This window comes from Myotis brandtii, unplaced genomic scaffold (assembly GCF_000412655.1).
Source record: "Myotis brandtii unplaced genomic scaffold, ASM41265v1 scaffold120, whole genome shotgun sequence".
NCBI classification, from domain to species: domain Eukaryota; kingdom Metazoa; phylum Chordata; class Mammalia; order Chiroptera; family Vespertilionidae; genus Myotis; species Myotis brandtii.
Genome location: NW_005354174.1, coordinates 1919507 through 1934645, shown reverse-complemented (window position 1 = coordinate 1934645; position 15139 = coordinate 1919507). Strand labels below are relative to the sequence as shown.

General features: G+C 53.1%; 1 protein-coding gene across 1 annotated transcript in view; it reads right to left on the bottom strand.

Moving 5' to 3' along the window:
- The window catches only part of TBX4 (T-box 4), a 25706-nt gene that overhangs the window by 4637 nt on the left and 5930 nt on the right, over positions 1-15139 (bottom strand). Inside the window, exons 4-6 of the mRNA XM_005858700.2 lie at positions 11909-12028; positions 10557-10704; positions 296-448 (exon numbers count right to left, since the gene is read on the bottom strand). Of these exons, the coding sequence (XP_005858762.1) occupies positions 296-448; positions 10557-10704; positions 11909-12028 (421 nt within the window). The remainder of the gene's footprint in view (positions 1-295; positions 449-10556; positions 10705-11908; positions 12029-15139) is intronic.

Here is a 15139-nt window from a genome sequence, read left to right as displayed (position 1 = left end):
TCTGCAGGCCCAGCATTCGACCTTTGAATCCCACCAGGGTCCTAACACTGATGCCACAGGGCAAGCGCCACGCTCCAGTTTTTACAGTTGCCAACCCTGAACCCTAAATAGAGAGCATAATTCCTTTGCACAGAGGTTTAGGAGTCTGGTCTCCCTTCCTGCTCGTTATGCCTCTCCCTGTACTGGGCCTGCCTCCACCTCACTGCCTCCAAAGCTGCACTTCCTGCCTCTCTGTGAAGGCCAACACGAATGCCACATGGTGTCGGTGGTGGAGTGGTGGCAACTGCAGCTGTACCTTGTGATTCTGGTAGGAGGTCACGGAGATGAAGGACGTCTCTGGAAACACGTGGGTGCAGAAAGCTGTGTTTTTGGAGCCAAACGCGTTGTTCTCATCAGCCTTCACAATGTGTAGCCGCGGCTGGTACTTGTGCATGGAGTTGAGGATGATCTGGAAGACAAGGGTCTCATTCTGAGCTCCAGGTCCCCACCCACTGGCCCTTGGCCTCTTCAGCTGGCCCTGGACTGGCTTTCATCTCCTAAAAGCCCAGGTCCCAGCGCCTGACTACAGGACTGAGCCCAGAAAGGTCCTAAAGTTCCCACGTGAAGAACGAGGCCCCTGGGCTCCTACTTGGCCTCTGTGCTCCAGCACCTATGCCTGGTCCCAGGACTTCCCTATGTTAGATGGCTTCACTGTGGCAACCAAGAACTTAGCAGTTTAAAGTCCCCAGGGAACTCAGCAGTATAGTAGGTGGAATTCTGAGTTATAGACAAAAGTCCAGGTTGCCACTGTCTCACTGTCTGACCTCAGACAAGTAACTGGACGTCTCTGAGCACCAGTTTTCATATCTGTAAAATGGGATCATAATGCATAACTTACCTCCTTCAAATGTTCCCCTATAGGCTGACTCTTCCCCTTGCTTCTCCTTCTTTTCTCCTGCCTCTTCGCCTCCCTGCCCCCTCCCTCCCTCCCTCCCACTTATGTGTGACCAGCCTTTCCCAGTAATGCTCACTGTCGGGGCTCAGCCCCCTCCTCACATTTGTCAGCAACAAAAGCAACTTCCCAGCCCAGGAGTCTGTGGAATGGGGGAGGGAGGGAGCTGAAGAGAATGTTGCACTCTGACCTTTGTCATCTAGTGACTCCTTTGTTCATTCATTCTCAGCCTTCACAGAGGCCTGCTGGGGGTAGTTGGGAGACTCAGCTGTATCCTATCCTGAGACCTGCCTGAGGCTGCTCACAGCTTAGAGGGAAGCTCCATCCCAGGCTTGGTACCAAGGTAGGAGACAAACAAAGTTCCTAAAATAAGCCAGAGGAGGCCAGGGGCCCGAGGTGCCTGGGGCTGGGGCGGTGGGTCACCCTCATGGCCAAAGCTTATGAAAGAGACTAGGAGGCGTGGCCCTGGTGCTCGGGAGTAACACACAGTAGTGGCTGCTCAAAACCTGCTTCGTTGGACTGCGCCCCACGGTAGCGGCTGCATCATGTGCCATTAAAATGTATTTTTTTATCGTTGACATTTGCCAGACACACTCCCCATTGGAGGCAAGACCAGGAATTTGGGGCATTTTATCAGCACTGCTGCTTTTGTTAACCCTTTGGCTCCTGTCTGGCTGGGCTAAGCTGGCCCTGGGTCCCAGTTCCCTTTCCTTTCTCTCCTTTCTCCCCACCTGGTGCTGAAGCTTAGTGAAAGGTTTCAGGTCTGAGTGACCAGAGCCTGGAGCAGGGCAGGGCCAGGCTCTCCCATGGAAAGCGGGCAGAAGCCTTAGTCTGGGGAGGCCCTGCTCGGACCACACCCCAGGGACGGGGACAGCCCAGAGCACAGGTGAGTTGAGGAGGTAGTTGGCCAGGAGCTGGGCTGTGGGCTCTGGCTCTCCCTGGGTTCCTTGGTTTTGGCTGAGCAGCTCCGTCCAGCAGGAACTAGCTTTTCTGCCTCCTGCACCAGCCACTACCCCTTAGCCCTCAGGGACAGAGCTTCCCAAGCCCCAAACTAGGTCCTGCAGATGGAGACCCGCTTCCCAACTGGGCCTGCCAGACAAGAAACACAGAGACTAACAACAGGCGGGAGTGGGGTGGGGCTTGATGGACACCCCTTTCCAGGGAAAGGTCCACTGGGGAGAGGAGCTGGGTCTTGGGAAACACCTCCCAGTCCATTAGTTCCTCTCTCACCCTGCACTATTCCCTCAAGCTGCAGGAGCTAACAAAGGAACTAAGTTCCCACAAGACCCAGCAACTGAATCCCTGGGAGGTGGTCTAGATGCCCCTAGGAATCCCTAGATACCTACCTCTGCATCTTTGCACATGCAGTTCCCTGTGCTGTTTTTATCTTCTTTTCCCATTCTCTCTCACCTTCTAGGCCTAGCAACTCCTCCAGAAAGCCTTCCTAGATTACTAGGGCCTACTCTGAACTCCCAGTACTGAAACTTCCCATCTATTTTCCCCGTGGCTGTGGTACTCCTTCCTCCTGACTTCCTATTTCTTCTTGTCCCTTCAATTGAACTAAAAACTCCTCAAGAAAAGGGGCCGTATCTTTATTCCTTTTGTACTTTCCCCCAAAACAGGAACTAGTAAGTATAAGGCAGGGTTACAGGCATGGGAGACCTGGGTCATGGTCACAAACTCTCTACCCACTCTTCTCTTATCTCTCTTTGTTCACTACAGACAAGCTGGCCTCTAAGGCATTTTTCAAGTCAAAAATGGTGATTAAACGTATGCATAGACAATCTTTCTGTGAGCACGCACATGCTCCTCGGCAACAGGACCACCCCTGGTCCCTCGGCTCTCCTGGGGAGGGGGCACAAGGGGAGGACACAGGCCCCTGCACATGAGGCTGTGCTGTCCCCTCGGGACACCTCAGGACCCATGGCAGCAGTCACAGGCTGTAACCATCAGCCCCCTTTTCCTCACGGTCCCCCTCCTCCAGGTCCAGTCAGTGGGGACCAAGTCCTGTGACTCCGGCTGTAAAACGGAATCCTCCCCTTTCCCGCTGCGCAGCCCTGGTTCAGGCCCCACCGTCTCTCACAGGGTTTAGGGACCGCCTCCTCCCGGTCGCCATCTACTTCTCTCCATTTCACCTGGGACACATCCTGTCAGGCCACTCCCCTGCTCAGAACCTGATGGCCATTCCAAGAAGACCGTCCGTTGTTTGAGAGCATGGCCCTTTGTATTTCCTCCTCTTGCCTCCATGTTCCCACCACCTCACTCCTGCGAGCACTTAGTCATAATGTCACCTTCTAGTCATAATGTCACCTTTGATGGTTCCCTCTTGCCCCTTGGGATAAATGCCAAACTCCGTAGCCCATCGGACAAAGTCCTGGATTGTCAAACACACCTTCTAGGGAAGGGAACCAGACAGGCTGGCAGGGGAACTGGGAAGAGAGAAATAGCCAGACCTGCAGGGGCAGGTAGACGCCAGTAGGGGTGTGCAATCCCAGCCTCAGAGAAGTGAAGAAGGGCCTGGAAGCTTCTATGGACCCCTGCTCACCAGCTGCAAGTCCTGAGCAAAGCTCTTCCCCTCTAGTCGTTGGGGTCCCCATCTATAAAGTGAGGCCTTCCACTAAGTGGTCCCAAATACCCTCCTGACTCTGACAGTCTGGAACCTGGACAGGTGTCTGGAAGGAAGTCCCACCCATGGAACCAACACAAATATAAATTGGAGCCTCAGTCCCATCAGCCGGAGAGAATGTGAGACCAACGCGGTGACTCACACACCTGGCTTCACTCGGAAGTTCCTCAGGCGTCACATTGAACTACTTTGCCAGAGTCTCACATTTATATTTGTTGCCGAGGATAATGGGCCAAATGGGCCAGCCACGTCAACAAAGCCCACTACACGGCTGGTCTCGTCATCATCTCTGTTTTATGGAAATGGGATTCATTATGTCCTGGCTACGATTCAGAGGCCTGTTCTATTTTAACAACTGTGATAGCGCCAAACATCCATCTTCTCAAGAGATCACCGTAACATGCTCGGCCAGTGGGGCCCAGAATTATCTACGTTAGAAACACAGAACATTAGGGCGCGGGGAGGCAGACCTGGGATCTTTCGAGTCCAACCTCCTCGTTTTGCAGATGAGCACCAGGAGGCCTGTCGTGGGGGTGGGACTTGCCCAAGGACACCCGACGGATCCTGAGAAGAATCCAGATAGCCTCTGAGACAGTACACGCTGCTCTCGGCAAGCTCAGTCATTGCAATGGACCCTTGAGCAACACGGCACGAACTGCGTGGATCCACTTATACGCGGATTATTTTTCAATTGACTCATGTGGTTCAAACGGTATTGTTCAAGGGTCAACTCCAAGGTTGGGAATTGCTCTTGGGGCAGTAATCAGGGGCCCAGAAACTGCAATAATAGCCAATGTTCACTGAGCATATCCTGAGTGCCAGGCCTTGGGCTGAGTATCCTACACACATCATATAATTCATCTTTATAATCCCTGTAAAGTAGGCATTATTATCAGCCTCATTTTAACAGAGGCTCAGCTCAGGGAGGTGAAGGCATTTGCCCAACCTCAGACAGCTGATGGCAGACAGGCCAGAATTGGTGCTATTTCCAAGCCTGAACCTGTACCTGTGCCTGGCTGGTGAAGGCCAAGCCTGATCTGGAGTTGTATGGGGCATCCATCTATATGTCCCAAAGCCCCCAGCAAGGGCTCATCACATTGTCAGGGCTCAGCAAATAGGGGAGGAAAAGGACAGCAATAGCTCTGGGCCCCCACTGGCAAGTTAACAGCCTAAGCCAGTGATGGCGAACCTATGACACGCGTGTCAGAGGTGACACGCAAACTCATTTTTTTGGTTGATTTTTCTTTGTTAAATGGCATTTAAATATATAAAATAAGTATCAAAAATATAAGTCTTTGTTTTACTATGGTTGCAAATATCAAAAAATTTCTATATGTGACACGGCACTAGAGTTAAGTTAGGGTTTTTCAAAATGCTGACACGCTGAGCTCAAAAGGTTCACCATCACTGGCCTAAGCTTTGGGGGGACACCAGCCCCTGGTGGAGGAAGTGTCTTCTCTGTCTAAATAGCACCCCCTTCAGTGGGTCCACTCATTCACTTCCTGCTGACCAGCACCCACCTTTTGCCAGACACAGTTTCAGGCACTAGGACATCATGGTGATTAAAAACCTCATTGTTTCCTGTCTAGTGGGCAGTCACACAGTCATCCAAAATCAAGCAGAAACTGGAAGAAAGTGGTGAGAAAATGCAGTGGAAGAAAGTTCGCATTGATAATAGTAACAAGATGAAATACAGAACGAGAAGGGTCTAGGACTTTAGGAAGAAAATGTGAATACACTTTTGGAGGACAAAAAAGCAGGCTCCAACAAAGAGAAAGGCATTCCTACCAATGTCCCTAAGTAAATTTATCATTTATAGTGATTCTCATAAAAATATAAGGAAAAGGGGAGGCCAAAGGAGGTAAATATATGGTGACAAAAAGAAAGTAGACTTTGGGTGGGAAGCACACAATGGAGTATACAGATGCGGTATTATAAAGCTGTACACCAGAAACCTAGATGATGTTGTTGACCCATGATAGCCCAATAATCTAATTTAAATCAATCAATCAATAAAAATAAGTTTCATTCTTAACACTGCAAGCTTATCCTAAAGTTCATGTGAAAACAATACATGCGTCTAAGCCCAGGAAACTGAAAAAGAACAGCGAGGGGGAGAGCAGCCCTGCCAGGCACTGAAACCTGTTCTGAAGCCTCTGCATTAAGGCTCTGGCACCTGAACAGTCGCAGACTCAACTGGGGATTTCGACTCCTGAAATAAGCATCTAAAGCAGGAGGAGAGAGCACTCGTCAGTTACTGGTGTCGGCACAACTGGATAGCTCTCTAGAAAATAATAAAAAAGTTGGATTCACACCTCCTATCAAATGCCAGAATAAATTCCAAAAGAATCAATGGTTTAAATGTAAAAATAAACCTATAAAACACTAAAAGAAAACAGAAGAAAATTCCCTTGTAAGTGAGGAGTGGATATGGGCTTTCAATGACTCACAGTGCAGAATGAGTAAGGAAAAGACCAATGCATTCAATGAAAAACTCCTGTGCAGGAATACCACCATAGCAAAACCCCAAGACCAGTGACAAACTGGGAAACATACATACAACTCATATCACAGATAGGAGCTAAGCCTTCCTAATTCATAAAAGTCCTAGAATTGATAAGTGATAAAAAAAAATCTAAGAGAAAAATAAGCAAAGGATAAAGACAGCAGTTCATGGAAGAGGAAATACATATAAAAAATACTTAACCTCACTCATAATAAAGGAAATACAAATTAAAACTAAAATTGATATCTACATTTCACCCATCAGACTGGCAAAAACCCAAACCTTTTCTCTCCCACCGTGTTGGTGAGGCTACAGTGACGGTGGGAATATACATCAGTATAACTGAATGGAGGGCAGAATTACAAATGACAAATCCAAATACCCTTTGAACAGGCACTTTATGGCACAGATATACAATGCCATATGCACAAGCTTAATCAAAAGAGCAAAAATATAGGAAAACATCTGAGTCCTATAAGGGCTGGCTGCATAATTTATGGAACAATCACGGGATAAAATTCTATGCAGCTGTGAAAAAAGGAATAAGGATGCTCTAGATGAATGGAACCATCGCCATGACATACTAGGCTGACAAAGCAAGGTGCAGAAAAGGGTTTGTAGTATGCTACCATTTGTGTCTAGAACAGGGGTGGGCAAACTTTTTGACTCGAGGGCCACAATGGGTTCTTAAACTGGACCGGAGGGCCAGAACAAAAGCATGGATGGAGTGTTTGTGTGAACTAATATAAATTCAAAGTAAACATCATTACATAAAAGGGTACGGTCTTTTTTTTTTTAGTTTTATTCATTTCAAACAGGCCGGATCCGGTCCGCGGGCCGTAGTTTGCCCACGGCTGGTCTAGAAGAAGGGATCTGAAATTCTGCATTCTGCTTGTCTATGCAAAAAGAAATGGTGAAAAGAATTAGTAACATTGGTTACCTGTGGCTGGGACTGGAAGAAACTAGATGGATGGGGACCCCATGGAAGAAGACATTTTGGTTTATTCATTGGTTTATTTTTAAAACCTGTGAATGTATTTCCTATTCAAAAACAAATGTGACAAATGAGTATAGAATTGTAACTGTGGGAAGTACTAGGGTAGAAAGGTGCTCAAAGTTCTGAAAGCCTATGAGGGGGACCCTGAACCGTCTCCCTGAAGAAGTGGCATTTGAGCTTGGATGCCAAGCTGGGGAGGGACTAACTAGGTGAAGAGGCTTGCGGCCGGAGGAGGAGGAGGAGGAGAAGGAGGAGGAGGAGAAGGTAGCACATTGAGGGGACTGTGCCCATGTTACTTTGTGGCCAAGGAGCTGCAGCCCACACCCCCAGCCCAGGATGAACTCAGCCTCTGGAACAGATTCAAAAATCAAATTCATATCAGAAATCATAAACTGACCTTCCTCCTCAGGAATCCGGGAGACTTGAGACAAAAAAAGTAAGACTTATGTGCCAGTCATCTCCACGCCCCGCCGTGGGAAACAGACCCTACCCCAGTGAGGCCCTCAACTTCCCGAAGCATCTCTTTCCACCCACAGTCATTGGCCCATGGGCACAGGGTGGGGTGGCAGGTAGGCAGGCATAATGGGAAGCAGCCTGCACAGCCAGCAGAAGTGGAGGTGACCTGGGGCTGTATGGAGGCAGCTCAGTCCTGCCCGAGCCCCTGATCCTTTCTGCCTCTGCTGCCGGCCCTGCCCGTGGCCTTGGGTTTTATTCCACAACCCGGGGGTCATACCCTGAACCTACCCCCTCGAGAACAGAGGACTTTCCCAGACTCAGCAAAAACCCACAAGGAGTTTTCAAGTCAGAACCCAGTCCTGTCTTTTCAGAGCACATGGCCATGTGGTCTGAGGAGGTCCTTGTCCCGGAGCCCCTGCCTGTCATGCAGGACAAGCTGCCCACCCCAGTCCTCCCCTGAGCCCTGGACCCTTCTCCTGGTGGAAGGCTGCAAATGGGAGGCAGCAGCTAGATAAAGTCCCTCAAGTGCTGTGAGAAAAGTCCAAAGTCCATTTGGCTGGAGACCGGTACTTGAGGTTTGGAAGCTCCTGGGAATAACTGAACATTTGGAGATGAGTTAGGCAGAAGGAAGGACTTGTTTGGGGCAAGTTCACAGTATGAGATGGCACTTTCCCAGGTTCCTGCACTGAGAAGCCAAGAAGGGTGACTTGGAGAGTTCATCACTACCATGGACACAGGCCAAGGAACAGAGAGCCCAGGTCCAGGCCCTGATATGTCTAGGAAGTTAACCCGTCCTCCACCGCCTCTCCTGCACAGCCAAAGCCTGCTCCCTCCCCAGTGGTGCTCCAAATAGCTGCAGATGTGACAGCCTTGGGTACAGAAAGACGGTTGGAGAAGCCGAGAGAGCTGAACTGAAATCAGAAAGCAGGGTCCAGCACTGCTCCCAGCCCCTGAGACAATCACTGCATCTCCTGAGCCCCGCTCCCCCACAGGGGGTGTCATAACCAATACACTGCACGTGCTGGGTAGGGGATGGGGGAGAAGGAAGATGTGCTGCATCCCAACCCTCTGGAGAGAAAGCCGAGTTAGTGTGAGGACCATCCCTAACACCAAGGGGCAGGCATGGAAAGTGTAGCCAGGGGCACCCCCATCACTAGCCCATCAAGCAGCCCCACTGGCCCAGACACAAGACTATATGCAGGGTTAGTGCAAGCCCCTAGGGGCCTCAGAGCCACCAAAGAGGCACGTCAGGCTGGGAAAACCTACTACTGGGCTTGCAAGGCTACGCCTGTCTCCCACTCTTAAAAAGCCCATCTTTTTGGCCACCTGACTCTCTCCCCTGCCGTTTTCTGCAGAGTTGTCGGGCAGGTGGGAGAGTCCTCTCAGGCTTCCCTATAGCTGGGAACCATCATGGCAAGCTGTGCATCCAAAATTCTCACCAGAGCTTTGATCCCTGGGTCCCCTGGCCACTCACCCAAAGATTCAGCTCCTGCCAAGCTCTGTGCGAACCCCAGGGGTCTGTCCCCTGGGGTCTGCAGTGTGTGCACTTGTGGGCAGGGATGTGCATGTCGGCTAGGTTCCGTCTCCCACGCAGAAGCCCTCACTAACCTTCTGAAGTTGGTGCCACAGCCTGGCCAAGCAGAGGAGGCTGGGAGGAGCTGCCTGGGAACAAAGTCTTGGCCAGGACGGTGCTCAGGAAGACCTGGAAGGCCCCTCTCCCCTCAGTTGCAAGGCCCTGTGCCCTGTGAGGGGGGGAGGGGGCTTGGCTGACCTTTCCCATTGGATCGCTGGCTTGTCTCTGCCGCCACGACAGGTTGGGGCTGTATGAGCACAGGCCACTGTGCACACTGCACGTTTCTGCCATGCACCCAACAGCACCTACTGGCCCTGCATGGGGCTGCTTGCAAAACAGATAAGTTGGGAGTCAATTACGTTAATTAAGCATTCTCCTAGTTGCCTGTTATGGATCACCAACTCAGAAAGGAATGGAAGAGACTCTAAGAAAATCAGAGCTAAGAGCTGCTTGCTAGTTACATACCGGTCAATCAGAAACACAGCAATGTTGGCATTTTCCACGGGGAACTATGATTCACAGAATTCTGATTTGCACGCAGACTCCAGAAATAGAACTGAGGCATGAAAGAGGCACGTACCTGCCTGCACACCCCACCGCTGCTTCCCCCACCACCCTGCACACCTGAGCGCTAGGTGGGCAGCCCAGTAACTGCATCTAGGAGCCTCCATGCACCCGCATCACCCCACCCCACCCTGCACTCCCAGGGTAACCGTGGGTAGCCTAGAGGGGTAGGGCCTGTGCCCTGGCACATAATACCAGGTCCCCAGACTTTAGTTTGCCCCACGCACTTGAGCTAAAAATTTCCACATAAAAAGCTTTTTGTGGGCCTGCCAGGGCCAGATGGCGAAAGAATAAGCTTTAGCAGCCTGGATGGGGCGTCAACAGCAGCATCCGTAGGGCTTCAGAATCTCTTTCGAGAGCCAGGTCCCAGGCAGGGCCAGGAAGGAGTGGACAGGAGCCAAAGCAAGGCCTCCCCTTCCAGAGGGCAGGCAGCTGCCAGGCCAAGCAGACAGACACGCCAAAGAAGGCTTGGACTCATCCTGACTCTTTCTCAAGGAAGTGGACTGTTTTATGCTCCAGCAAGGCCAAATCCGGGGAAACCGAAGCTGGGCGATCAGACCCATCATTGTCGTCACAGCTGCCTTTTAGTTAGAGCCTCCTTGGTGTAAGGTGCTTCATGCATATTCCCTTGTTTAATTCTCACGCCCATGCAAAATGTGCATGGTCATCTTCCCTTTCTAGACAAGGAAACTAAGGCTCCAAAAGGCTAAAAAACTCGCCCAAAGTCACCCAGCCAGTAAGCACTAGGGAAGGATGTGCAACTGTGGGACTGGGACCTTGGCTCCTGCCATAAGCTGGCCCAACAAGTGCCAAAGCCTGGAGCTGGATTCTCCCAGTCCCCACCCACCCATCCATCTGCAGCCAGCCCAGGACTCGCCCTCAGGGCCAGGAGTCCCTTCTTACGTGGCCGAAGGGGTCCAAGTGGTTGTTTGTCAGCTTCAGCTTCTGGAAGGAGACCAGCTGTCGCATCCAGTGGGCCCCAGTAGCCGGAGAATCCGGGTGGACATAGAGCCTTCCTGGCATGGCGGGCTCAGCCTTCCCTGCCACCATCCTGCCAACAGAGCAACCGGCCACAGCAGGGGATTACCCTGGGGTCTGGGAAGTCCAGAGACCCTGTCCCCTCTCTGAGAGCAAATCCTCACAGACCTGAAGGGGAAAATCGATGCTGGTCCCATCACACTGACAATTTAGGACTTTGGGGGTAGCAGTGAAGCACAGAAGAGAGCGTGAACGAGAAAGGGACATTACAGAGCAATGTCATTGTTTACTAGAAGGAATGGGGCGAAGCACAAATGTATTATAGGGCAATTTAGGCAGCACTTCTCTGTGTTATACAGACCATTTTAAAATGTTATAAGTTACATTATTTGGAGGGAGCTTCTCAGAGGACCCAGACAACTTTCAGATTTCTTGACCACAAAACAATGCTTGCCCCAAAGAAATTAATTGGTCTTGGTCCCCTCAGCCAGAGCCAGCTCTGAGTGCTAATACAGCCCAGAGAGAGAAGTAGAAGCATACCCCTGGGCAGGACTGGCCACCCAATCCACTCAGCCTCTGCCGGCCCCACAAACCACCCACCAGGGAGCCCACATCCCAGGCCGCTGATTCATTCAATCCCTCGCTCTCTCCCTCACTCTCCTTGAGTGCTGTCCTGGGCGCTGGGGGCAGACCGGGCACTAAGGAGGTGGCCTCAGGAAATGGAGCCCAGTGTTTACCCGGCCCCAGCCTGGTTTTGCCCTTCAGTCCAGCCCCTTGCGAAAGGGTCCCATCATCCAACCACCGGCCCCACTGACTCTGGGTGGGGGACACACAATGTAGCCAGGCAAAGAGGAAGTGAGTGGAGAAACAGGAGAGATGCCACAGAGCAGGCAGCTGGACCCCACCGGAAAACGGCTCCCATCCTCCTCCCCACGCAGCAATGCCAGGGCCTAAATCAACCCTGGTGGGTGTTCACCTGTCACCCCACAGCATAGTCAGCAATCCTGTTTGTCCACAGCTGTGGGGAGAGCACAGACCCTGAAATCCACCAAACACTGCAGCTCATGTTCAGCCCCAGCCCCAGCCCGGCCTGCAGCAGGTGTTCAGACACCTGCCTACCCTGCAGCCTCTGCAGACCCCGCTCCTCAGGCTGCAGATCTGGGCAGTCATTCAGACTAACTGGTGAGTCCCTGGAGCAAACATCAGGTGGCGATGGATGTGATGAATGGAAAGAGCAGTGGAGGGAAGGCAGGTGATGTGAGGGTCCCAGTTCTTACCATTTGTTGTCACAGAACTTGTAGCGGTGGTCATCTGCAGGGACGATGTCAATCAGCAGGATATACTTGGTCTTGGGGTTCATGCCCGTGACCTTTACCTTGTAGCTGGGGAACATCCTCCTGGGAGAAGCCAAAGGGTGAGGCAGAGGCGTGGTCAGAGCACCAGGAGAGAGGGCACAGAGTGAGCAAGGGGGCAGAAGGCCTTAAGGGGCACTGCCCCTATAGCAAGAGGTCTTGGCATCGGTCAGAGCGGTGGGACCCTGTGTACGTCACTTCCCTCTCTGGCCTCAGCCTCCCCCTACACAAGGAGAGGGATGCACTAGCCACTCCCTCTGAGCCCCTGCAGCTGTCAGTCTGTGTGTCTAGAAGGAGGGTTTATTTACATGGTTTCCCAAACTGAACCCCCACCTCTAGCCTAGTGGCTGTGAGCAGGTAAAGCATAGAGGCTCTGAGAGAGGATCCTGAGAGAGGATTTCGACACCAACCTGCCTGCCTTAATTTCCCTCCTGTCCTTCACCAGTCCATGGACAGCTAAAATTCTGGGCTGCCGTTACAGGGAGCGAGAGCAGCAGACCTGGGAGTCTGTCAGCTGCTTCGTTAACCAATGAGATGGCTCCCTGCTCATGTCTCTGTGGAAACCCTCAGGCCTCAAACCAACTTGCAGGAGAGCCAGAGATTCTGCTAGGCCTTTGGAGTCCTTCGGTGTTAAGCAGAGATAAATGCTTGGACTGGGCCTGCCCAATGAACTGGGTGCCTGGGAGGTCGGCCCAGGATCCGCGGGAGAAGAGCATGGATTCCAGAGCCACTCTGCGTGATTCACAGCCTGCTCCCCACCCCCACCCCCACCACCACAAGTGGGAGGCCTTGGACAGCTCGCTCGGCTCTCTCTGTGCCTTGGCTTCCTTATCTCTAAGATGCGGATATTACTACATATCTCATAGGTTGCTGTGTGGAGTAAATGAATCCATGCACCACAATTACCATGGACCCCACTGAGCTGCTCTCTCCACAAACCTGTGGGATGACCTACCTCTAAGAAAATAGATTCATCAAAAGAAGTTGTCCAGTCCCTGCAGCCCATGCTGGGGCTTTCCAGGACCCTGAGGCTCAGAGAACATTCTAGAGAAGAGCTTCCCCAGGCCCCTCAGCACATAGACACATACAACAGCATGCACACATACCTGCAGGGCACACCTCCCTCCCCGGTCACCAGGTCCCTGACACTGACCTTTCCCAGAGGAGCAGACAGTTGTCCTCAGACACCCCATCCCTCCTAGATGGCCTCTCACAAAAGTGTCCCCTGAGAGAGGCAGGACCCAAACCGAAATGAAGACACAAAGGGCCAAGTCCCCTGAACCCGACCCGCCCACTCCAGGAAAGCCATCGGGTGGTCCTCTGCCTCTCACTAAGCTGAGAGATAGTCAGGGGCCCTCAAGAGAAGCTGTCCTGGGCACCTCAGATTATTGGAGTCCCCCAGTTTGTCAACAGGGGTACCTGCTTACCTGGACAGGGCAAGGCTTCCATACGCTGCCAGACCCTACAGCAAGCCCAGGTCAGGCCCTGAGGTGCAGGCTTCCACTCCACTCCCCAGCCCAGCCAGGTCTGTGCCCCCTCTTGCTGGAGGAGAGGCGGGGGAAGGCTGCAGTGGGCCGGGATGGGAGTGTGTGACCCTGTGGATGCACCAGCGCATGTGGTGGCGTGCGAGGTGGAGTGCGCATGCGTGCATGTGTGCGTGCCTGGAGGCAGGAGGGAAGTTCTAGCTGCAAGTCTAGGGACTTATAAACCGCGTGGAAGAATTTGTCTCAGATGTCAATTGAAAGCATTTTCAAATGTCCACCCCACCCCCTCTCCTGGACGGGGAAGTGAGAGGGCTCAGGAACCCAATCCTGCTGCTCACCACCCCCCTGCCTGGCCTGGGGGCACAGCTGGAGCTGCACCACCCTCTTTCCTGGCCCAGCCTCTCCCCTGGTGGGCCTAAACCTGAGAGGGGGGCCGCAGCTGCCTCAGCTCCCCCTCCCTGGGCCGGGGAGGGGGGCACACACCCTGTCCTTTCCAGGCACCATTTTATAACTGCCATGGAAACAGCCACAAAATGGGGCAGCCCTGGCTGTGCATGGCTGCTGGGTACCAGTGCCCTGCCCTGCACGTGGCCTGTTTCTCCCGTTATCACCCCAGTGGCAACAGCAGAGGACGGGCACAGCTTCCCCCAGGCCAAAGGGGGCTGGGAGACTATGGCTCGCTGCCACTTCTGCAGGCTTCATAGCCTGGGGTCCTGTCCTCCGCCTTCTGCTCCCCACTGTGTCCACCTCAGCAGTGCAGGGGCCAGGTGGCTGGCGTGCTTTTCTGATGGCCAGCAAAGAGCCCTCCAAGGCCCGGAGCCTGCATCCCATGATTTGCCTTCTGCTAGAAACTGACTACAGACCAGATCCCTGACGATGGTCACTCGCAGGAGGTTTTGCAGGAGGAGGGGCAAGGACAGAGTGAAGGTGTCACAGCCTCTGCCTCCCTGCCGGCCAAGCCCCCTCTCTCAGGAAGCAGGGAGGGAGATGGGACATCTGGTCTGAAGGGGGAGTTCCAAAGGCTCCTCCGCGAGCTCCCTTCCTTCAGGGAAACATATCTCCTCTCTGTCCGGTTCAGTGGTGAGGGCCCTGGGCCGCGGAGGACACACTCGGGGGACCCCAGGCACAGCCACATCCCCTCTAGGGGGCTCTAGCAGGATGGAGGCTGCCCTGTGTGGGGAAAAGCTGAGTGTGACGTGAGACACACTCCCCTCCTCCCCCCTCCATAGGCTCTGCCCACGCTGAGGGCACCTGCCCTGGCTCCAGAAGCGGCTGAAGTTGGAGCCCAGAGGCTGGGCATGGGAGGGTCCGCAGGTGGGCATCACTCAAGCCACCGAGGCCAGGCCGGGCTTGGGAGCCCGACTTTCCTCTGGGCTCACCCTGCACTGCGAAGGTCGCCCCACTGAAACCCATGAGCAGATGGCGGGATAGTGTTTCTGTGATTTGGGCCATAAAATGTACCTGAAACTGACGCCTATGTCGGAAATGAACACCTCAGTGGGAAGGGGAGGGAGGGGCCACGAAGGGAGGTAATGACCGGGCAGCCTGCATCCCACGCAGCCCCGCCACCAGCGCTGGATGTCAAGACCTGGCTCGCTGGTCCCAGACACCTTGCGCCCTGCCCCCCGCAGCCCCGCGCTCCGCCAGCCCTCTCCCCATCCTCTCCTCGCCC